Genomic DNA, 25162 nt, shown 5'->3' on the forward strand with positions numbered 1-25162 from the left:
TTCAGTTCTGGTTGATCAGCCAAGTTGGTTGCAATTTTAAGAATTCAAATCTGCAAATATTGATCGTGTAAATCCACAAGTTAAACAAAAAAAAGGTATTCAAATCATTTGACTAAAATGAAACATTCATTTGATTGGGCAGTTCAATGCATATTCCATATTCAGGGGTTGGAGTGCAGTTAATCAGCAAGTCCGGGACGACTACTTACAAGGAGTATGGCCAGCGAGTGGCGCTTGGGATGAGGGATGAAGAGATTCATTTTTTTGTTTAGTTTAGGGATACAGCGCGGAAACGGGCTCTTAGGCCCACCGAGTCTGGACCAACCAAAGATCACCCATACACTAGTTCTATCCTACACTCTAGGGACAAAATACAGCAGCCATTTAACCTACAAATCTGCGCTTCTTAGGCATGTAGGAGGAAACCACTATAACCGGAGATAACCGACGCGGTCACAGGGAGAACGTAAAATTTCATAAATAGTTTTCGCGATCAGAATCGAATCTGGGTCTTTGGCGCCGTAAGGCAGCTCTACTGCCTCGCCACCGTGCTGAAGAGAGTGAGCACAATGTTGAATGGACGGCAGCGGCATATCTATTGCAGCATTCAAATTTAGTTACACAAAATTATATACAGTCAGATGGAAAGAAACAGGTCATGTAACCACATGGGATTTTATGCTCCATTTGAGCCTTCTCCTCTTTACCTTTTACTATCAATACAACCCTTTATTCAAGGGTGGCAAAAATAATGGCTTGCAAACTAAACTTGGCCTGTGGCTTACACATGAATTACTATGAAGATTGAACAGGCACCTCATGTTTTACGTGGGAGTTACAGGGTTTGAAAAACAGCGCGTAAATCAAAAAGTGTGTAAATCAAACGCATGCCTGGCATCACATGCAACTATACTGTCAATTGAAATAAGAGGCGAGTCGCATCATAAAACCTTCCTTTCCATCTGTACAATGCTTTGCCTGAAATGCATGATATTACCCATTGGGCATTAAAATAGAGAAAATTACCCATTTATGCTTTATAATTGGAAAGATATATCCAAAAGGCAGGTAGACAGAAAATGCTGGAGTAACTCAGCGGGAGAGGCAGCATCTATGGAGAAAAGGAATGGGTGACTTTTCAGGTCAAGACCCTTCTTCAGATTTCCCAAAGGCAGATATATTTAAACATATAACCTAATAGCTGCAGAGTTTGAGTTTCCTTTCTGTTATGCAAAACTCAACTTGCAAGATGACTTTGAAAGCTGCTGTGCAAGTTTACCAGGCATAAATTTGAGCATGCTATTCTGAAAATAGGAGCATATAAATTAAACTTCAGTAGGAATTAGACAAGCGTGTTATTCTAAAAACACGCAAATCAAGCACACATAAAATGAGAGAGAGAGGTGCCTGTACTCCAAAAAATGAGGTTCCAATATTTGCATATACAATGCTCAAGGCAAGCTCTGCAGCAGAACAAATTTGTCCTCTGTAATCTCCTGTCATGAGGAAGCGAGTTGTGGTAGTTTCTAGAGGAAGCTAGTCACAGTGTTGGAGTCAGATCGGAAGCTTAATATTAAGAGGACAATTGACAGAAAGGGGTCAATAGGGAGAAGAGATGGAGGAAGATGGCAAAGGCAGTCAAGGCACACAGTGGAAATTCTCAAAATGCCTGGACCTGGGAATCAGCACCCGCTTTTCCCACAAGATCCTTGACTTGACCCATTGACCAAAATCAGTAAAGATAAATGACAAAACATCCTCCACAATAATTCTTAACAACGGTGCCCCACAAGAATTCATTCTCAGACCGTTACTATACTCCCCATACACTCATAACTGTGCAGCCAAATTCTGCTCAAACTCCACCGACACGTTTGGAGATGACACCACTGTAGTGGGTCGGATCTGCACAATGACAAGATAAAATACAAGAAGAGGAGATAGAGAGCTTAGTAGCAGAGTGTCAAGGGAATAACTTCTCTCTCTCAATGCCAGCAAGACGGAGGATCTAGTTATTGACTCCAGGAAGCGAGGTAGAATGCATGCCCCAATCAATACAAAATGTACCAAAGTGGAAATCATTGAGAGTTTCCAGCATCTAAGCATAAAAATCAACTTCTATAGATGCACCATAGAAAGCATACTTTCGTGTTGCATCATAAGTTCGTTTAAGTATAACTCTGAACTCGACCACCCAATCATACAGGCCAGCCTCCCCACCATCGACTCAATGTACAATTCATGTTGCCTCGGGAATGCAGCCATTATAATCAAGGATCTTTTTCCACAACCTCCTCTCTTCCACCAGGTAGTGAATACAACAGTTTGAAACCATGCAACACAATATTCAGGAACAGCTTCCTCCCATTATCAGACTACTGAACAGTCCTCCTATAAGCCAGGGTGGAATCCGTATCCTCCAATCTACTTCAATGCAGACAATGGACTTTTTCTCTCTAACTGTAACACTGTAAAACTATATTCTATATAGAATTCTACATTTTTCTCTTTCCACGTTTATGACTCGAGTGTATGATAAGATTTGATTTAACTGAACAGCATGCAACGAAAAGCATTTCACTGCATCTTGGAACAGTAATAAACCAATATGGTGGCACAGCGGTAGAGTTGCTGCCTCACAGAGACCAGAGACCCAGGATCAATCCCGAGTATGGGTGCTGTCTGTACGGAGTTTGTACGTTCTCCCCGTGACCGCGCGGGTTTTCTCTGAGATATTCGGTTTCTTCCACACTCCAAAGACGTACAGGTTTGTAGGTTAATTGGCTTGGGTTTGTATACTTGGTATAAGGGTAAATTGTCCCTCGTGCGAGTAGGCTTGTGCGGGGATCGCTGGTCGGTGCGGGCTCGTTCGGCCAAAGGACCTGTTTCCGCGCTGTATCTCTAAACTAAACTAAAAAAACTAAAATAATACCAAGGTTAAAGGGAAGAACACCTCTGCTCTTCTACAAACATACACCATGGGAACAGAATCAAAGGTGGCACATGGACTACCTGGCCTAACTGGTGGAGAGGGGCACAGCGCAACTATTAATTGTGAGCGTAGCATTTTGGTACAAAACAACCTACCAAAATGTCACTTAACATTTCTTGGCATTAAATTGCAGTCGGCACTTCATTCTCTAGCAGCCTTTTTGTATATCCTTAAAGTCTACCTATTCTCACCTGCCTCCAAGTTGTATCATCTACCACAGTATTGAGTCGTGTATTCTGACAAGATTCGTGGCTGTTCCCAAATATTTATATTTTTCCTACGTTGATGGCCAGTAGTGTTTCTATTCCCCACAAGTTGAAACAGAGTAGAAATTGGTGCTCAATCACTTCTATAAAGTACACACAATTCCAAGTAGTTTAATCATAAATCATTGATGTTCATGTCAGAAACGCATATGTTAGTATACTCAGTGCAAGGATTCACAGGAAAATTTCTAACTTTTTGTGTTCAATATTGTAGATCCAGCATAGTCTATTAATTTATCCAAAGGGAAAGGTAGACCTTTACCTCCAAACCCTTCCCATCTCAGTCCACAACACCAAAGTAAAATCCACATTTTTAATGGAACTTAAATGGTTAAATGTAAACACTCTGGAGTGTTCCAGGGCTCTGGACCACTGAACTACCAAATTATTGAAAGTTATGTGGATAACTCTTTCAGAGATGACAAAGAATATATATCAAATGCATAGTTTACTGCAATATATTGAAGAACAACTAATTTGAAGTTCATGGCAAAACAAAGTACAAAATAAAAAGTTTGTAATGAATACAGGATTTAACTTGCAGAAATTAAGTCAGCTTATAGTCAACTACTAATTGCTATTTTAAATATATCTGTTTAAATGACAGTTGTTCAGACCAAAGAAATATCCTTTTTATCTCTCACAACAACCCCCACATTGTGGCGCATTATCTTGTATGACCACAACACTTAATTTCCTTTAAACAAAGATTATTTGTTCAATTGTTTATGATGAACCAAGAGACTATATCAAGAATAGTAAATGTTTTCACATACTTTTAGTCTTCTCATTAAAACTTTGGTGTGGTGGAAAGGAGAAATAGGTGGCAGCAATTTCTTTCACCTTTAGTAGAAACAAGGAACTGCAGGTGCTGGTTTACACAATACGACAAAGTATTGGAGTGACTCAGCAGGTTAAAAGCATCTCTGTAGACTATGGATAAGTGACGTTTCGGGTCAAGACCCTTCATCAGTCTGATGAAGGGTCCTGACCCGTCACCTTTCCTTGTTTCCAGAGATGCCGCCTGACCCGCTGAGTTACTCCTGCACTTTGTGTCCTTTTCTTTAACCTGAAGACATGTTAAAATACATTTCATATTCCATATCATGTCCAGTGGGCATTATAGGTAAACATCGGCAAGACCAAGCGTAGACCCGGCAACCATTTCAGCAAACACTTGTGCTCGGTCCGCTCAGGCCAACTGGATCTCCCGTCCATTTTAACTCCTCTTCCCAAACCCATATTGACCCTTCTGCCCTGGGCTTCCTCCGTTGCTTGAATAAGGCCACACGCCAACTATAGGAACAGTTGCTCATATCCTGCTTGAATATCTTACAACCCGACAGTATAAACATTTAATTCTCTAATTTTAGGTAACAACCTCCCACCCCCATCCCTTCTCCCACAAACCCGCTTTCTTTCACCTGTTCTTGCACTTATTTCTCCCTTCCACTTACAGCCCTTCCTCTCTTCACAATTCTACAATCTTTTTGTCTCACACCTGTTTCTACATTCTGTCATTTTATCTGTGGTGTTCGTCAAACCATCTGCCTATAAACCCCCTTTGATCCGCCACCCATTAGCTTACCTCCTCTAGCTTCCCCACCCACCCCCCCAATAATCAATCTGAAGAAGTGTCCCGATTCAAAACATTACCTATCCATGTTCTCCAGAGATGCTGCCTGACCCACTGAGTTACTCCAACAAGGTGTCCTTCCCCCCCCCCCCCCCCCCCTCAGTAAACATTTGTTTCAATCAACAATTTGTCCACTTGACCAAATAGATTGCCAACGATAAAAGGCGAGGGAGATTTATGTTCATAGAGGCATTGGCCAGATTAGGCATATATACAACAGTGAGTTTATGCATATGACTACGAGATTGTACACATGACTTTATTTTAATACTGAAATTTGGAAGTGCGTTTCAAGAATACTGGCTTTCTTTCAAGGTGCAGTTCAAAAATAATTCTTCCATAGCCTTGATCCAAAAGACATGCAATTGCATGTGCCTACAGTTATAGTACTTACGCCTCTGCCATGGATCTAAATGAATGACAAAAATCCAAAAGGCATCATATATTGAAAGCAAGTGGTATAGGTGGTGCACAGCGGTAGTGTTTCTGCCTTACCCGGGTTTGATCCCAACTACGGGTGCTATGTGCATGATCCCAACTACGGGTGCTATGTGTATGGAGTTTGTATGTTGTTCCTGTGACTGTGCTCCAGTTTCCTCCAAAACTCCATAGACATGCAGATGTGTAGATTAATTGGCTTCTGTAAATTGTCCCGAGTAGAATGGAACAAGTGTACGGATGATCATTGGTCAGCGCAGACCCGTGGAGGCTGAGGGGCCTATTTCCATGCTTTATCGCTAAAGTAAACTAAATAAGAAATTTCAGAAGGCCAAGTTTATAAACAAACAAATCTGAAAGCCTTGATGGTATCATGTAACTATAATGCTACTGAAGAGAGTTTCTTGTCGTATGAACCACAACAATGAAAGTTATGCTGCAGCTTTACAATTTGCTTAACAACATTTACACATTTGCTTAACAACAAAAAAATACAATAAATTATCAATTATTTGAAGCACACTAGACCATCTCCTGTAAACTTTGTTCCTTTCATCTCAAAACTGGCACTCTAGCATTTGATTTCTTCAATCCTGAGAAAAAGTTGCTGACTCCCAATCCTAGCTATGCCTCATAAATTTTATATACTTCTAACAATTCTCCCTGCAACCTCCAGCATTTCAGAGAAAAGAATCCGAGTCTGTTCAATCTTTCCCTGTACCTAATATCTCCTCACCCATGCATTATTTAGGTAAACCTTCCCTGCACCCATTTCAAAACCTCAACATCCTTCAATAATCAGCACTTCAATAACTTGATGCTTGAAGGGAAAAAGCCATTTTCAAACCTGGAAGTAATTGTTCTCAGGCTCATGTACCTTCTTTGATTGAGGCAATGATAAAAGAGCATGGCCAGGGTGTGGGTATTTGATGATATCAGCTGGCTTCTTGAGGCAGCAATTCCTGTAGATCTCATATTTATGTTACTTTTGACAGAAATAGCTGTTGTAGAACATTTCTAATTTGTCACTGTTTGCAATACAATAGTATTGTGTTAAAGTATTAAGCTTACAAATATTGGAATAGCAACCATGACACATTAAATTGGACGATTGCAAGAATTTTCATTAAAATAGCACAAAAAGATGATAGAAAGGTCACCTTGAATTTGAATGCATTTTTTATGAATGATATGTTGGCACTGAGGCTCATATAGTTTGGCACTGTAATTTCTCCAATATAAGGAATGAATTCAATTATTCACAAAGGATGCTCCCAAAATAGCAACTAACTTCCTCATTAGTCATTTACAGAAGGGGGTGGGGGCAGCGAGGAGTGTTTCAAAACATCCCGAAATCCTTATATTGCAATGGTTAAACACCAGCTCCTTAATAATGTTCACTACCCATCAGTCTGAAGAAGGGTCTCGACCCGAAAACGTCGCCCATTCCTTCCCTCCAGAGATGCTGCCTCACCTTTATGTCTACCTTCACTACCTATCAATGTATTTCACACCAACAATGTGATATTTTTATTTGCAATCTAATTTTTGAAAGCTAATAAGTTTCCAGAAAAAACTGATGCAGCTAACCTCCAGTAATGTAACATGCACATTTTGGGTTATAAAATGATCCTGCCTATGAGCACCTAATGGGAAATCAAGTAGTTACTAATTAGATTTTCTAATTCATTACTTGCTAAATAAGTAAACACTTAATGTGTGCCTTTTTGCAAAAAAAAAACATGTTTTAAGCCAATACACAACTCTGAAGAGGTGCCCCAATCTAAAATATCGCCTAACCATGTCCTCCAGAGATGCTGCCAGATCCACCATTAATACAGCACCATGTTTTTTTTCCTAAATCAACATCTGCAATTCCACGTGTCACCATCTTATTACTCAAATACAAAGACTATGCCAATGATTTGGTACTATTCTCAAGTGTTTAGCGCTGAATTTAGGCCAAAATAAACCCCAAACTATTTTAATCTGGGAAGGACACAGAGCTTTGGAAAAGCGGGGGCAGCATTTGGATTTTATAGCTCTCGTGAAGCAAAATTCCCCAGAGATATTTATTAAAGAGAAAAACAAGATGAACTCACAACAAGTTATGAAACAACAGACAACATGTGATGAAAGGTAGAATTAGAGATTAAGTGTTAACTTGGAAACTTCCGAACTGCTCACCCAAATCAAGATTAATTCCTTGAATAGAGTAGATGGGCCATTTAATGGTATTTTTATTATGCACATCTTAATTCCACAAGCGCATTCAAAGAAACATTATTAATCAATTTGACATTTAAAACAGGGGGCCAAAAGAGTAAAAAGGTAGGTTTTAAGTAGAAGCTTTAAGAAATAAGAAGAGATAGGGGAGGAAAAGCATGATAATGAGCAAGCAGGTGGAGATGGAGGCAGTTGGAAGTTTGTACATGTAGGAACACAGGCACAGTCCATGAACACATTCAAGTTTATAGGTACAAATTCAGTAGATCACCTGTCATCTCGCTTTGCCACCCGTTTCAATTTTATTTTGTTAACATGCAAATAATCATCCATAACATTCATGCAACACTTATTGACTGCCATTTCCTTTACAGTCTATATTTTGCAAGTGGAGACAATCATACCGAGATTGTACGATGGTAAGTTGGTCAAGGAAATACTGGAATAATCACACCCAGATGACCAGAGAGTTGGGCTGAACTTCGTTAAAAAGGAACTTCACAATTTCCTAATTTAACCTCCTAAGTTAAATAGGCCTGACTTTAGGGTGAACTTGGGATAGGGACTGGACATTGTGCCTTCCCCCACAGTGGTGCCCATTGTGGGGGAATGATTTTTTGTCTGCAAGGTAATCCTGTTAGTCTTTGTCCAAGATGGCTGCCGTGAAGGGAGAGTGGACGCTGGCGCGCTTTAGCTGCCGCTGCTCTCTCTTCACATTGTTTTTGATTTTTGTTTTTGGACTGAATTCTGTTTTTAATTTGTGTTTCTGTGATGTCTTTATTATTTATTTTATTCTGATTATATGTTTATATTTCCTGTTAACCTATGTAAGGTGTCCTTGAGATGTCTGCAAGGCACCCAATAAATAAAATTTATTATTATTATTATTATTAAGTTTTATTTTAAAATTACTAATTCTATGGAAGAAAATAAAAAAATTCACAAAGAAGTAACCTTTAAAAGCCAATCAGTGATTCTGGCTTAAAACCTAAAGACCATGTAACGATGCAAAATATTCTGGGTACTTGACAGTGAAATTAGTTTGTGAATACAAATTTATGTCAGCTCAAGAGATGTCAGATTATGGTGGAGAGCTCTGAAAACAATGACAGTGCACCATGTAAAGGTCTGCTGGATCACTGACAGCAACTTTGGCATTGTCATATTAACTTCCAGATGCATGAACATCCCCAAGTTTAGTCACAGAGAGAAGTAATGGTAACACCAGTAGCTTTGCTGTCACTATGACCACAGAATCAGATCCAATAGGCATCGGCTAAAGGAAAAACAACTACTTAACACTCTACACGGTATTGCTTAACTCAACAAAATCAAAAGGACAAATATTACATTCCAAAGAATGCATTTATTTCGGTATACATCAATTTAAGGTGCGTAAATCTGAATGGCAGCGATATGTACAAAATCTTAAAATGCCTTAGATGGCAAGGCACCACTCCGGCTTTGCTGCCTGTGTAAAGATACCAGAGTCTTTTGTAGCAGTGTCACTGTAGTGTGTTGTCCTTGGTCCAGTGTCATCTAGATGCTGCTGATAAATTCAAAGGGCATAGAAGCTATCAACTCAGCCTCTTCACATCTGGTCCAACCAATACAGGTGTACTGTTATTACAGGCAGTAGGCCAGATCCAGCACAATTTGATGCCTAAATTTGCAGCCAGATACTTCATAAAAATGTAATTCAAGTTTCTGCTGTTTCATCTTCACTAATTTATTCTTATATGTATGGCTGGGGATCATGACAGAAGCCTCCTCGTGGTGATCCCTGGACGCGACAGCGTGATGCATTCTGTGACGCGTCGGGCGACAATTCCTTCAACATGTTGGACGATGACAGAAGCCAACAGCGAGCCACATCGTCTGACACACGAGCGAACGATATGTATGGCTAAAGAGTAGCCTGGAAACATTCAGATCCATCTTACTCCCATTTTAACAGACAGCAACCTTTCGATTTTAGAATTAGAGGAATCCTACACCCCCACCTATACATCAATGGAAACATTCTGCACTCCCATCAAACCCTCTACAAATATATCCCACAATGCTGGCACCTTTTCATATTACAGTAACTGTTTCTATCATGTCACATTTTGATAAATTATATAACAGTTGGACCTTATCACGATGGAAATTTTACATCTGGTCAAGACAAGAAATTTTCATTGCCATATGCACCCTGACCGGAACAATGAAATTCTTCTTTTGCCGTAGCTTTACGGGCACATTAACACAACAACATACAAAATAAATATACAAAAAGCAATAATAAACTCTCAGTTATACTAGGTAACCAGATTATAATAGTGAAAGCCAAAGGTGCAACCTTGTACAAAACACTTAAAAGTTCCATGCTGAGGGGTGTTGTGGTTATGGTTGTGCAGGGTGGTTCAAGAGCCCTATTCTTGATGAGAAGTAACAGTTCTCAGACTCTCGTACCTTCTTCCCAATGGTAGCAGCAAGATGGAATTGCTGTGTGGATCTCCGATGATATTAGGTGCCTTATTGAAGCACCATTTCCTGTAGATCCTTTCGATGGGGAGGTCAATCACGTCCATCACTTTCAGCAGTCTCCTTCACGCTTGGCCGTTCAAGTTATCAAAACCAGGTCTGTGATGTAATCTGCCTATTGTCATCATTTGTTCACAAAATGCTTGCCCACTGATATGCCTTCCATCTATCCAGCTACATTCCCTGATAGTGGGCCCAGTAATATTCAATTTCTAGATGGTCTTTCAAAGTACTAACCAAAAAGTACAATACAGTACATTTTTAATAATTCTGCAACTTGAAAGCCCAGGAACAAAGGATATTACAGAGAGAGGTACAACCACCTAGTCCCCGGGACTATCCTCCCACCAAAGATATCTGTAGCAGGTGCTGCCTCAGAAAGACAGCCAATATCAAAGACCCAATCTACCCTGGCCACATTTGATTTCACTTCTCCCATTGGGATAGAGGTACAGGAGCCCGAAAACCATGACCACCAGGTTCAGCTTCTTCCCAATAATTATCAGGCTATTGAACGTGCACAACACTAACCTCTGCAACCATGAGCTTGTCGGGACTGTTTTTAGTTGAACTAAAGACTTTGGATTTTTTGCACTTGCATTTATTTCTTCCCATTTAATCCTCAGTTTTTGTCCTATTGGTTTTGTGTTTTTCAGTCGTGCCTATATTTGTGGGCTCTCTTTTGGTTTGGAATTCGAAGTGTGCCAATCCTTTTTGCTACTTCAACTTTCAAGACCTCGTTTTTGTTATAGATTCCTTCTTACTAATCATGTCACCTCAGGTTCAAATGCCCAGCTCCATTAGCTGCCCCATTCTGCCCCTTAAGTACGACAAATCTGTGCTGACAACATCTCTGCCTGCTCCCATTTCCCCATCCCACCTTATCCGTCCATTCTGGAGCCATACATCAACTTCCACAACTTCAGCAGTAGAATGCCAGCACACGATTCTAGAGTAACATTATAGACCAAATTGGATAATCTGGTATAGGTCCACCATTGATTTTCCAGCAACTGAGAGCCCAGCACCTCCTTTAATCTGGACAAAATCATGAGGCCACTTAAAATCCCGTCCAGAAGTCACGCCAAAAATGTTGCACGTAGACCAGGTAACATAGAAACATATGTGCAAAGGTAGGCCATTCGGCCCTTCGACCCAGCACCGCCATTCAATATGATCATGGCTGATTATCCAAAATCAGTACCCCGTTCCTGCTTTCCCCCCCCCCCCCCCATATCCCTTGATTCCATTAGCCCCAAGAGCTAAATCATAACTCTCTCTTGAAAACTTCTTCAGTTCAGTTCAAAGACAGGCACACAAAGCTGGAGTAACTCAGCGGGACAGGCAGCACCTCTGGAGAGAAGGAAAGGGTGACGCTTCAGGTCGAGTCCCTTAACCCAAAACATCACCTGCAGTATTCCTTTTCTCCAGTGAGGTACAGTGGTGCAGCGGTAGAGCTGCTGCCTTACAGCACTTGCTGTAAGGTGCACCGGAGATCCGGGTTCAATCCCGACTACGGTTGCTGTCTGTACAGAGTTGTACGTTCTCCCCGTGACCTGCGTGGGTTTTTTCAGCGATCTTCGGCTTCCTCCCACACTCCAAAGACATTACAGGTTTGTAGGTTAATTGGCTTGGTAAATGCAAAATCAATTGTTCCTAGTGTGTGTAGAATAGTGTTAATATGCGGTGATCGCTGGTCGGTGAGGAACCGGTGGGCTAAAGGGCCCGTGTCTGCGCTGGATCTCTAAACTAAACACAAAGATGGAGCAACTCAGTGGGACAGGCAGCATCTCTGGAGAGAAGGAATGGGTGATGCCTCGGGTCGAGAACCTTAACCCGAAACGTCACCCATTCCTCCTCTGCAGAGACGCCGCCTGACACGCTGAGCCACCCCAGCATTTGTGTCTATTTAAAGTGCAAGGCAGCCAATTGACCTCATCAAGACTTCCACGCCGATCGGAGTCGGCAGATCTACTCTCATAGGTTAATTGACTGTGGTAAGATTGTAAATTGTTCCTTTAAAGTCTAAACGTCAGGCATCTTTATGACAAGAGGATATGGGTCCAAAATGTCTCCAAGGATCAAAACTAAAGCTGCAGATAATCTGTTTCACTTTGAGTTAGCAGATTAGTGAAGAGTTCTGGCAGAAACCAAGGAAAATTCTCAAAAGTTCTCCAAGATCCTCTTCAAACACGATCTTCTCACATCAAATTGACACCCTCAACATTGTGATTTTTTTTTTTAAAGCACACTTAACTTTCCCCAATAGATTCTGGGATTTTCCCTACTGTGGGTATCAGTGCAGATGGCTGAAATGTTATTTCTGTTGACAAATTTGCATTTGCACAAACTATTAATTTTAGGTACATTTGCAACTCTTTAATTTATACGTAAAATAGAATGATTGGAAGATTAAACACAGGATGTTGTTAAACCCAGCATTTGTACCAGAAAGGATTTCAAAATCTGGCCAATAATTAGGCTAATCATATTAAGCCTCTATATCTATAGATATTTAACCTCAAACTATTTTCTATATTTTGTTTAAATCCCTGAAAGAAATGTACACACATCAGGAATTACTCATTATTTATATGGCTGCCTTTTTTTATTCACTAGCAAATCTTTTAACCTCATTGGAAAGTAATCCTCATACTCACATACTTATTCAGGTTTAACACCAGTGTAGGAAACTTAACTAAATTCATACTCGTAATTAAAAATTCTATCATGACTGTCCTTCACCAAGGTGTTGTTGATCATAATGGCATTCATTAACCTTGCATCATTGCAAATACCAAACAGCTTGGCCACTAACTAGTGCTTCACATTCTAATCTAGAAGCTATTCAATGCACTGCATGAACTTGGCCATAGATCTATATGAAGATTAAGGTCTCCAGTGATTACTGTATGAATTTCTTTTTAACAAACAGAAGGACCTCGAACCAAAACATCATCCATTCCTTCTATCCAGAGATTCTCCAGCATTTTGTGTCTATCTTCATGTAAACCAGCATCTGCAGTACCTTCCTACACCTTTAATTTTCCATTTTGTTTACTTGCCTTACACCTGTTAGGAAGTTATAAACAAGAGGAACAAAGTAATAAAGAAATGTCAGGTTCTAGAACTACCGCAAAGTGACAAAGGTGGACTTCAAGTAATCAACTACGCTCCGCAGCAGTAATTAAGGAACCATTTGCATTACGTGGACCTAATTCATTATAACACTGTTTTGATCAGGAACTATAAGAACCACTTAAAAGTTAGATTGGAAATTGACAAGTACACAAAAAGCCGTCTTGGATTTAAATACAGGCGGAAAAAAAAGCTTCCCCTGCAGTAATCAGGCATCTCTCAAGAACACAGCTTCTGGTTTAACATTAGGTGGCCACTGAAATTGACAATCGCTTCTATTGACACTTGTACAATGATACTTTATTAAACAAGGTAACATACAACCATTAGTATTTATGGTCTGCAGTAACAATAATAAATATTGCTATTAACAAAATCCTAGTTTTGAAAATCCTGTGGGCAAAATAAATTTATTGTTGCAAGTCTGAAATACACTCCCCTCCAAACCCCTTTCCCCAATTGACACAACTGTCTTTATAATGCGATTTTCCATAACACAAAACTTCTTAGGAATGTAACTATCGCATTATAGCTGAAACACCTGCATTCAAGAGAAACATCTTCATCAGCAAGACTCCTGATCAAATGAAGAGGCCCCGTTTGATCTAGCTTTGGGAAATGAGGTAGGTTGTTATTGCCATCATCTCCAAAATCTCCATCTTTACTTCAACAACCTAAAAGGCCTTGCATCGAAACCTGGTAACTTATTCCATTTAAGAATAATCATTCCAATAGTTGTTTTCAAAGAAAAATAGCGTACGTTGCCAAGAAAAGCAACAAATGCGAGCATTGGAAAACTGAATTTAAAAGTACAAAGGCACTGATGTGCACCGAGAAAGAAAAGTATGAGAAGTCAAGTGAATAGCAGAAAAACAGATCGCAAGAGCTACTAAAAGGAAAAGATAGTCAACGTTGATAAGGGTAACTTACTGACTGAGACACAAAATATTGTTTTTAAAAAAAGGAGACCGAGTATAGGGCCTGCCCGTCTTCATGGAAGGCACAGCAAACATCCAAATGTGCAGAATGGCAGGTCTAATGCGAAGGAGTTCAACAACAATAGTATTAATTACTCCAAGCTTTTCATTTAAATTTACAGGACAAATGTGATCAATCCACAGGACCTGATGACCTGCAGAAAAATACCCTAAAAATAGGACCAAGAGTTCAAGCCCCTTCAAGCCTGCCCTGCTATTCAGTATTATCCTGGCTGATGTGCCTGTTCACCAAACTTTACAAATTATTATCCATGTCCTCTTTTTTTAAATTATTATTAATAATCTAGCTGCCATGGTAGAGAATTCCATGGACTCACCATCTTCAAAAATAAATTGATGCATACTTCATTTTAAAATTGTCTCAGATTCAATTTTGAATCTGTTCTACTTAAACAGGCCAAAACAAAATTGTTACACTGCTTCATGCCAGGGCAAAAAAGCTTATTAGATATTAATTAATCCAAAGCAACTTATCCTTATACTATTCAGACTCCTTTGTGGAACTGAGGTACGCCATGATTGTCAAATCTATTTCCCAATTTAGAATTACTTGTCAATAATTCTACCCAGCATTGTATAACAACATTTCCTCAGCAAGATACCATTCTCTGGAAAATTGGGCTCAACTAAAATCTGCCATTGTAAATAAGAGTTTAATTGTCTACTTCCTCCATCCACTCATCACTCATCCCTCTTCACTCCAAGTCAACATTTTTTCTTTGTGCAACACTCCCCTGCACCCTAACAGCCCCAAAATCACACCCCCTTTTCCTTTTTTGCACTATCCCTCCCTCTGGTCCATTTCATTCCCTATCTTATGTTTCCATCAGTTGCATTTTGTTATTCTCTATATATCATCTCCAACCCACATCTACATTTTCAAATTCCAATGGTTAATATCCAATATGCCTATCAAAAACTATTTTCAGCCCCACAATCCAGACACCTTCAACTTAAAATTCTGCCCCTTGCTCCGTCACAACTGTTCATCCCTCCAACGATAGCCTTGTACTTGTCTACCTTGGTTCTAAGTTCCAAAGTTCTCTCCTTGTAATCCTAAATGTAATCTTTACCAATCATTTAGTTATCTAATCCAACATCTTACAGTACTGTCAAAATTATTTTTGCAGACATATGCAACGCCATTGTGATATTTATTATGTTAAAGCTCCAAGTAGTGCAAATTACACTTCATTCAAAAATGTGCTGATGAAGATGTTGGATAGCCAATAAGATCTCCAAATGCCTGATATCAATCGCTACACTAATGCTAAATTTCCATTAAATCAATTGTTTCCCTTCCTTCACTGTATGTTACAAACCACCGCGGACTGCAAGTTCACAGACATCATCCACTCCAGAGTATTTCACCAATGCGGCCATAATTCATGTGAGTCTATACACCGAATACAGGAAAGATCTTCGATCAAAGGAATTATCACACTCCAGCTATTCTTGAAGTCATACAACAGCCATCCACTGGAAACTATACTTCACACAACGGGTATAGTTAAACCATAGCTCCTTCCCCAATACAATTACTGAGTAGTAACAGAAATAAATGTCTATTGTCAGGTCTGATAACATAAAATGAAAAACAGGTCTTATAAAATCATGAATTTTTTAAGTGAAACAACACAAGACCACTCATTGCATACTTTCTCTGAGCGAACACAACGCCCCTGTGTCTTGCGCAACATCCGCAAGCGCTCCACATTTCTGACTCACAGCTGACAAATTCATTACATTTTTTTGCTCTGCAAACCTCACACCCAAGATGAACCTGGGGGGGGGGGGGGGGGTCTACGTTGTCTAAACCGTTGTTGTGCCCCGTTAAAGGCGAACATTTCGTTCCCAGTGCCCGAGACAAACACGAGCTGTAGTTATTTAGTGGGGAAAGTGGATGAGGAGCCATGAGGGGGCGGCTTAGGCCGCACAGCCTGGAGCTGGCGGTGATGGTCCAGCTGGGTCGCGGCAGAGGAGGAGGATGAGTAGACACCGCCGAAAACCCCGACTCCCCCGGCAGCCGCCCGTCCCGACGAGCCAAGAAAGTTCATTACAGACAAAAGGAGGCAATATTACAGGAGACTTAACTACACACACACAGCAACTCACCATGAAGTCGTTGGCAAAGTTATCCTCCCCATTCTGGTCGCGGATTTTCATGGCCAGCACCCGATCAATGAATTTCTTCAGGATCTCGCTTTGCTCCATCTTCTCAGCACATTGGACAACTGGAGCCAGCAAACCGGGTCAAACGCTCATCGCTTTCGCATCTTTCCCCAGCAAATATCTTTCTTTGAAAATGCGATGGTCCGCCCCTGTCCTTCTTGCCACCGAATAATGTCAGTGATGGGCGATTATCTGCACCACTGTGCCGTGCCGAGCCTCGGGCTTCCTCCGTCCGTCTCCCACTTTCCTCTTCTCCGCTCTCTTCTTCCTCCTCCCCACCCCCAGCTCACAGCCGAAGCTCCCGCCCCTTCTCCCGCTCCTCGTTGGCCCATCTGGAGCACGGCTGCACCCTCTTGTCGGCCGTGTCTTTATCATCCCATTCCTCGATTGGACGCGCTGCCTGACGCTCACTGCTGCGTGCTCCAAACTTTTTTTCAACTCAATTCCCTGAAGATCTCTCAGATACACTGAGCTCCTGTTTGCAAAGGGGTGGGTAACCCTGATTTTCTGATGGTGGTATTCAGGAACAATCTAATATTCCGTCCTGTCCCTATTGCCACTATGAGTTATTGAGGATACAGATAATACTACCTAAACATTTCAGCATGCACCCAAAAAACCCAACTGGTGTAATTCTTCCAATAAAGTAACATTCATGGTGCCACACTGAGACTCTGAAGGTATAACGAAAGCCAATGTTTGCCCTCCAAAGCAGCAAGAATGAGATTTGAGAAGAGGGGAAACTATTAAACATATACAATGAGAATATTTTTACACTAAGAGCAATTACTCCACCGACGCATTTTGTGTTTCCTACTTGGATTTCAATGGGATTCCCACTGAGCTGGCACTGAAGATGTTGAGTGATTCCAGCATTTTATTTTAGATTTTCTGCTTCAATTGTTTTTTTAATTAGCACTGGCGTTCTTGATTATCACACATTATCAACTGGGAAACCAATTTAGCCATGTTTCTGTTTTGTCTGTACACAATCCATTGTTTAATGGCCAGATTGTGATAGATTTTGAAAATAAAAAGATGGAAATCTGAAACAAAAATAGAAAATGCTGAAAACAGACAGCAAAAGAAGCAGCATCTGTAGAAAGAAAAAATGGAGATAAGTTTCAAGTCATAGACTCTTCATTAGATGAGAAAGAGAAAATGTGTTCATTATAAATGGCAAAGGAGTTGCAGAGGGTTGGGACAAAGAAGATTGAGACCAGGGTTGCCTTGGGGATGTTTTAATGGTAATTAAAGGGCGACAGAAATGGTGCATGTTGCATATAGCAAGCCAGGGTGTCTAATGGAGGGGGAAAATAGAACTGAGCCGGTCACCGACAGATAAATGCAGCAAAAATGGCCAGTTCTGATAAAAAATAGAGAAAGCAAGTTATCAGGAGTTGAAGAATTTGATATTGAATTTAATATCTTTGTCTTGGATAGTTTTGTGTGCTCTGTACATTGTGTGCTCTAAGATATTGCTGATGATTGAACTCTAGTCTAGGTCATTGTCAGGACATAAAGGCCTGACTGTGGAGCTAGAATTCTTGCCACTTCCCTTCAGATAATTTTGTACAAATTACCACATGACAAACCTGGTTAGGAAGTAATAGGAAGTTTACAAAGTTCCCTTTGTAACTTAACTGTTACTTTTGCCAACTTATCTTCAGTAGCAGAACCAAACCATACTGCCTAAATAATAAGCCTTGCTAACATGCAAACATTTTCTGGGTTTAGGCAAATGTATGTTACTCTACAACAGAAAGGTATACCATGTATGTTTAGATAAGAAAGCAAACTTTTTTGTATTTATATATCGTTTGTTAGAGATTGATAAGAATGATGAAGAGTTCTAACCCGAAACAACGCCGATTCCTTTTCTCCATAGATGCTGCCTGACCCGCTGAGTTACTCCAGCATTTTGTGTCTATCTTCAGTATAAACCAGCATCTGCATTTCCTTCCTACACATAAGAATGATGAGTTATGGATATGAATGATTATATGGTTTCTGTCAGAACTGCTCAGCTTCATATAATAGGGTTATGAATGTGTGCTGAGATTCATACCTGACAAAGTGAAAGATGTTTTTTGACCATCAACTAATTATCTCAGCACCAAGGACCTTAGTTTCATTTAGTTTAGAGATACAGCAGGCCCTTCAGCCCACCGAGTCCACGTCGATCAACAATCTCCCGTATCATACATGCTCCGGGCAATTTACAGAAGCAAATGAACCTACAAGTGTAGTGTGGGAGGAAACCGGGTCACCTGTAGAAAACCCACGCAGTCAAGGGAGAACATACAAACTTCTCACAGACAGCATCCGTAGTCAGGATTGAACATGGGTCTCTGGCACTGTAAGGCAGCAACCCGACTGCTGCACCACTGTGCCACCCTTCCTGCGAATGTTTTTCAAGACAATAATCATGATCTCAACAACTCAGCTCCTTTATCAAAAACAGAAAAGAGATTGCTTACTGATGATGATCCATTCACACGTCAGATTATGAAGCAGTCCACACAAGCATGCAAATAAATCTTAACAGCATTGTGATGAGAGCTGATGGAAAGTAAAGTGAGAGTCATACAGTCCTACAGCATGGAAACTGTCCCGTTAGCCCAACTTATGCATGCCAACCAAGATACCCATCTACAGTACGCTAGTCCCATATGCCTGCGTTGGCCTTTTTTCCTCTAAATTACCTATCCATGTACCTATCCATGTACCTGCCAACTACCTGCTCGGGCTGCTTGTTCCATATACTGACCACTCTCCACATGTAAATGTTGCCCAGCAGGTTCCTATTAAATATTTCCCCTCTCACCTTAAACCTATATCCTCTGGGTCTTGATTCCCCTGTTCTGTATAAAAGTCTGTGCATTCCTATTATGTATTCCCATCATCATTTTATACATCTCTATTAGATCACCCTTGTCCTTGCCTGCCAAACCTCTCTTTTTGACTCTCAAGTCCTAGCAACATCCTCTTAACCTTCTCTGCACTCTTTCGAACTTAACGATATCCTTCCTATAGCAGGGTGACCAAAAGTAAACACTATACTCCAGAAGCTGCCTTACAAATGTCTTGTTACAATTGCAACATAACATCCCAAATTCTATACTCAATAACTCCTGAATCATGAAGGCCATTGAATCAAAAGCCTTCTTGACAACCCTATCTACCTGTGACACCACTTTCAGGGAACTATGTACCTGCACACCAAGATCTCTCTGTTATACAACACTCCCTAAAACCCTGCCATGCACTGTGAAGGTCCTGCCCTGATTTGACTTCCCAAAATGCAACACCTTCCACTTATCTGCATTAAATTCCACAGCCATTCCTCAGCCCACTTGACTAGCAGATCAAGATCCTGTTGTAATTTTTGATACCCATATTCATTATCTACACTACCACCCCACCCCCTTCAGTGTCATGTAGACTTACTAATCATGCCATGTACATTCTCATTCAAATTGTTGATATGTCAAAACTGCAATGAGCCCAGCACTGATCCCTGAAGGACACCGCTAGTCCCAGGCCTTCAGTCTGAAAAACCAACCTTTCACCATCACCCTTCCAAGAAGACAATTCTCTAACCAATTAGCTCTCTCTCTCTCTGTGGATCCCATGCGATCTAACTTTCCAGATCAGCCTACCATGCAGAACGTTTTTGGTTATTCTTCAAAAAACTCAATGAGATTCATAGGACACGATCTCCATGTACAAAACCATCCCCAATCAGCTCCTGTCTATCCAAATGATCTCTCTTCAACCTGTCTATTTGTAGCAGCAAAGTACCAGTCAATGGTCAATTATAACAAAGGGAACATAATTACCTTCCCTTGACACTAAATGACATTCCCATGCTATTTTCCACACAATCAAACCCTTAGGATCCCCATTGGCCAGGAAGGCATCATGTAAACTCTTTAAGTACAAAAACAGGCTGAGGTTGCGTATGAACAAAATTAGAGCATGCAAATTAGAAGCAAAACAATGCAGTTTAACATAGAAACATAGGAATTAGGTGCAGGAGTAGGCCATTCGGCCCTTCGAGCCTGCACCGCCATTCAATATGATCATGGCTGATCATCCAACTCAGTATCCTGTACCTGCCTTCTCTCCATACCCTCTGATCCCCTTAGCCACAAGGGCCACATCTAACTCCCTCTTAAATATAGCCAATGAACTGGCCTCAACTATCCTCTGTGGCAGAGAGTTCCAGAGATTCACCACTCTCTGTGAAAAAAGTTCTTCTCATCTCGGTTTTAAAGGATTTGCCCCTTATCCTTAAGCTGTGACCCTTTGTCCTGGACTTCCCCAACATCGGGAGCAATCTTCCTGCATCTAGCCTGTCCAACCCCTTAAGAATTTTGTAAGTTTCTATAAGATCCCCTCTCAATCTGATAATTCTAGAGAGTATAAACCAAGTCTGCCCAGTCTTTCTTCATAAGACAGTCCCCAGGAATGACACTCCCAGGAATCAGTCTGGTGAACCTTCTCTGCACTCCCTCTATGGCAATAATGTCCTTCCTCAGGTTTGGAGACCAAAACTGTACGCAATACTCCAGGTGTGGTCTCACCAAGACCCTCTACAACTGCAGTAGAACCTCCCTGCTCCTATACTCAAATCCTTTTGCTATGAAAGCTAACATACCATTCGCTTTCTTCACTGCCTGCTGCACCTGCATGCCTACTTTCAATGACTGGTGTACCATGACACCCAGGTCTCGCATCTCCCCTTTTCCTAGTCGGACACCATTGAGATAATAGTCTGCTTTCCTGTTTTTGCCACCAAAATGGATAACCTCGCATTTATCCACATTATACTGCATCTGCCAAACATTTGCCCACTCACCCAGCCTATCCAAGTCAATTTGCAGTCTCCTAGCATCCTCCTCACAGCTAACACTGCCCCCCAGCTTAGTGTCATCCACAAACTTGGAGATATTGCCTTCAATTCCCTCATCCAGATCATTCATATATATTGTAAATAGCTGGGGTCCCAGCACTGAGCCTTGCGGTACCCCACTAGTCACTGCCTGCCATTGTGAAAAGGACCCGTTTACTCCTACTCTTTGCTTCCTGTTTGCCAGCCAGTTCTCTATCCACATCAATACTGAACCCCCAATGCCGTGTGCTTTAAGTTTGTATATAAAATATGCCAAGTCATGTCAATAAACAACAACTTTTTTTCTAGAGTTAACTGAAGGCAAGTAAAAAGCAATATAGTGTGCTATGAGATCAACAGCCCCTTTCTAAAATTGACAGGAATGTGTATGTTTTCATGTAAACTACATACTAATCTTTAAATGTTATGAATAATGAGTTAGGCTTTTGGATTGGTATGAAAAAATATATTGCAAGAAGACTGGAATTCTGTAGCTTTAGGATATGAATTCCCTTTGTCATGTGATTTTAGCTATTTGTTTTTACAAAGGAAATAAATGTTAAATGCAATGCCCCGTGGAACTAAGCCAGACTAGCGTTGTGAATGGTAGAAAAGTGATTTTATTCTGTTCTTATTATAAATGTATAGGAAATACAACTTACCACATCACTAACTTTGTCATCAGACCATCAAGTGATGAAGTTACAATTGCTCTATCACAGGCAGAAGCAACCTACAAAAATCAGTTCATAATTTTCTTTCACAGGGTGGAGGGAGTATTTATGTTTGATTCGCACAGCTTCATGCCAGGACATGAAGTTTTAAAAAGTATCTTACAAATCGTGGTGGAATGAGTGATTGAGAATTGCAGCTACAGTTTGGAAGTCATTACTTTTTCTAAAATACCTTTTAAATCCATTCTGGATGACATTATGAATCTTACTGGAAAAACAGATGCGAGTAAAAAGCTATAATATGTAAAAGGACAAACACCAAACAGGTAATTTTAGATTTTACCCTTTTTTAAAACAAATAATTATAGTTGCATTTATTCTCTTTGTCCCAACCTCCCTCCATCTCGTATTCATAAATTCATCCATCCAACCTATTTTTTTAAAGTTGAATCACCTGGAAATGAATCCATGACCTGAGAATGTTGTCTCAAAAATCCACCGTTATAAATCTCTTAAATTTGATGATATTGCTTGATCATATTGCTTCCCCCTCTCTTAATTTTTTGATCCAGTCACCTAGCTCTCTCTGAATTAATTTTAAGTGGCTAATAGGGAATTTGCACGATTCTGTAGTTTTTGGGCATACATTAAAACCAGGCACCAGTGAGGAAATAGACTTGCGAGTAACATTAAAACACAACTAGAGTAAGAACATCAAAAACAAAACGAGGACACAACCCTCAAAGTCTCCTTCATGATTCATTAAGAATATAAGAGCAGAAGCAAATAGGGGCAGGGGTGGCCCACCTTAGCTCTCATGTCTGCCATACCACTCAATATGATCTTAAATCCACCTCTGTGCCAGACTTTTGTCGACCTCCATCATCCAACCTTTCAAAAATGTATCTAGCTCCATTTAAAATATTTCTAAAACGTATCTAGCATCCACAAATCTCTGGAGCAGAGAATTATAGTTATTGCCTAAATCTGTCAGCCCCTTATCTTGAAATTATATTCCTTCCTTAAAGATTCTCCCACTCATGAATATATCTCAACAACTATCATTCACCCTCAGTATCTCACATGTTTTAATCTGATCACCCTCATTCTTTTAAACTCCAAAGAATACAAAACGAAACTGTTGAGTCTATCTTGATATGCCAAAAATCTGATAAATCCCCACTTGATTGCCTTCAATACTATTACTTCCTTTCCTAGGTAAGGGGACCAAAACTGAGTAGTACCTCAGGTATGGCCTCACCAACACCCTGTACAATTGTAACAAACTGTCCCTGTTTCTTAAGTCCAAGCCTTTGTGATAAATGTCAATCTGGCGTCTAACCCAATTAACTACGTGCTGCACCTTCCTGGTGAACCACAAAGTTCAATGTTAAATTTTTTTTTTTAAGGAACTCAAAGAAGTTACCACGATCAGTGAGTGAAACATCTAGTGCTTTATAACCATATAACCATATAACAATTACAGCACAGAAACAGGCCATCTCGGCCCTACAAGTCCGTGCCGAACAAATTTTTTTTTCCCCTTAGTCCCACCTGCCTGCACTCATACCATAACCCTCCATTCCCTTCTCATCCATATGCCTATCCAATTTATTTTTAAATGATACCAATGAACCTGCCTCCACCACTTCCACTGGAAACTCATTCCACATCGCTACCACTCTCTGAGTAAAGAAGTTCCCCCTCATATTACCCCTAAACTTCTGTCCCTTAATTTGTTCTAGTAATTTTACAATACTCACTTACTTTACAACTTACCACACTCACTATTTACTAACAATCTGTCCATCATCTGTACAACTAAACAAATGTCCTTCACATGTCCACTGATTCAGATTCCAGGAATGGAACTGCAACTCGCAAGGACTATACAAATATAAAAAGAACCTGCACTTCCTCACATTACAAAGTCCTTTACAAAAATGTAATCAGAAAATATTGGCAGATACTTGTCAGTTCCGGCCATGGCAGTAGAATGTATGTCCAGATGTTCATGCAGAGGGTGATGCGAGGGTTTAGGGGCGAGTGATGGGGGACGCATGAGGCAGCAGGGGTGCAGTTTAACACCCAGAAAAACAAAATATGGGGTCCCTTTATTCCCCGATGACAGGGTCTGGCTCTCATTTTGAAAACCTATCAACTCACCATAGGCTGCTGGATTGATCTGGCAACCGGACAGTCGGTCTTCACTAGAATACCTCAGCTGTGTGTGGGGGGGGGGTGGGGGAGAGAAAATAGGGATTGAGGGAAGAAAGGATGAATACTGACTGTGGCAAAAAATTGTGGAATAATATATATAAATTACTAGACCAAGTGCAGACCCATTGGGTCTGTTCCCCCAACGTGTGGTTGTGGGGTGGGGGGGGGGGGGGGGGGGGCGGCATGCAGCGTCATGCACTAACTAACCCCCCTGCTTTTACACATGGTTAGAGGTAAAAAAAGCACTGCCTGCAAATAGTTGTTTGGGTTTGGGTTGAAGTAAAAAGGCACTCTCTTCCCCCCCCCCCCCCCCCCTCCCCCCTCCCCCCCCCCCCCCCCCCCCCCCTCCTCCCCTCCCTCTCCTCTCCTCGCCCCCCTCTCCTCTCCCCCCCCCTCTCCTCTCCCCATCCTCTCCCCCCCTCTCCTCCTCCCCCTCTCCCCTCCCCCCTCCCCCCCCCCCCTCCTCCCCCCTCTCCCCCCTCTCCCCTCTCCCCCCTCTCTCTCTCCCCGTCTCTCTCTCTCCCCCCCTCTCTCTCTCTCCCCCCCTCTCTCCCCCCCCCCCCCCCACACCACTTGCAGAGTGATTGAGGCACACCACTTCCTGGTTTTATAGTCCCTCCCCCTCCCTCCAGCAGGGGCAGAAGAGGGAATGGGGAATGTTGTAAAAACATTAATATCTCTGTCAATTTTCATCGACGGGAAAAATCCTCGGCACACATGCGTCGGAGGGGGGCTCTGAGCAAGGTGGCCAAAAATGATGGCCGTAGGTGGCGGCGTACTCTCAGAAACCGCAGCACAGAAAGCCGAAACCGGTCAAGAACAGAGTTTTAGTAATATAGAAGAAGATAGATGTGTGAAGGAAAATCTAAAATCCTCGAAAGCACATCCTCTCTAGATAAAGTGAAGAAGCTCAGTCAGGCCTAATAATACTTCAATGCAACAACCAAACTTTCTTTATAGCTAATTTTCATGTACA

General features: G+C 41.1%; 1 protein-coding gene across 6 annotated transcripts in view; it reads right to left on the bottom strand.

Moving 5' to 3' along the window:
- Positions 1 to 16694, bottom strand: part of LOC129707800 (tyrosine-protein phosphatase non-receptor type 12-like) — a 93631-nt gene extending 76937 nt beyond the window's left edge. For 5 of the 6 annotated variants that reach the window (XM_055653137.1, XM_055653133.1, XM_055653136.1 and 2 more), the window contains exon 1: positions 16339 to 16694. In XM_055653137.1, coding sequence (XP_055509112.1) covers positions 16339 to 16437 — 99 coding nt within the window. In that variant the 5' untranslated portion in view covers positions 16438 to 16694. The remainder of the gene's footprint in view (positions 1 to 16338) is intronic. The other variant, XM_055653134.1, reaches the window with a different exon arrangement.
- Positions 16695 to 25162: the final 8468 nt, after the last annotated feature.

The sequence above is a fragment of the Leucoraja erinacea genome, chromosome 22 (assembly GCF_028641065.1).
Source record: "Leucoraja erinacea ecotype New England chromosome 22, Leri_hhj_1, whole genome shotgun sequence".
Lineage (NCBI taxonomy): Eukaryota > Metazoa > Chordata > Chondrichthyes > Rajiformes > Rajidae > Leucoraja > Leucoraja erinaceus.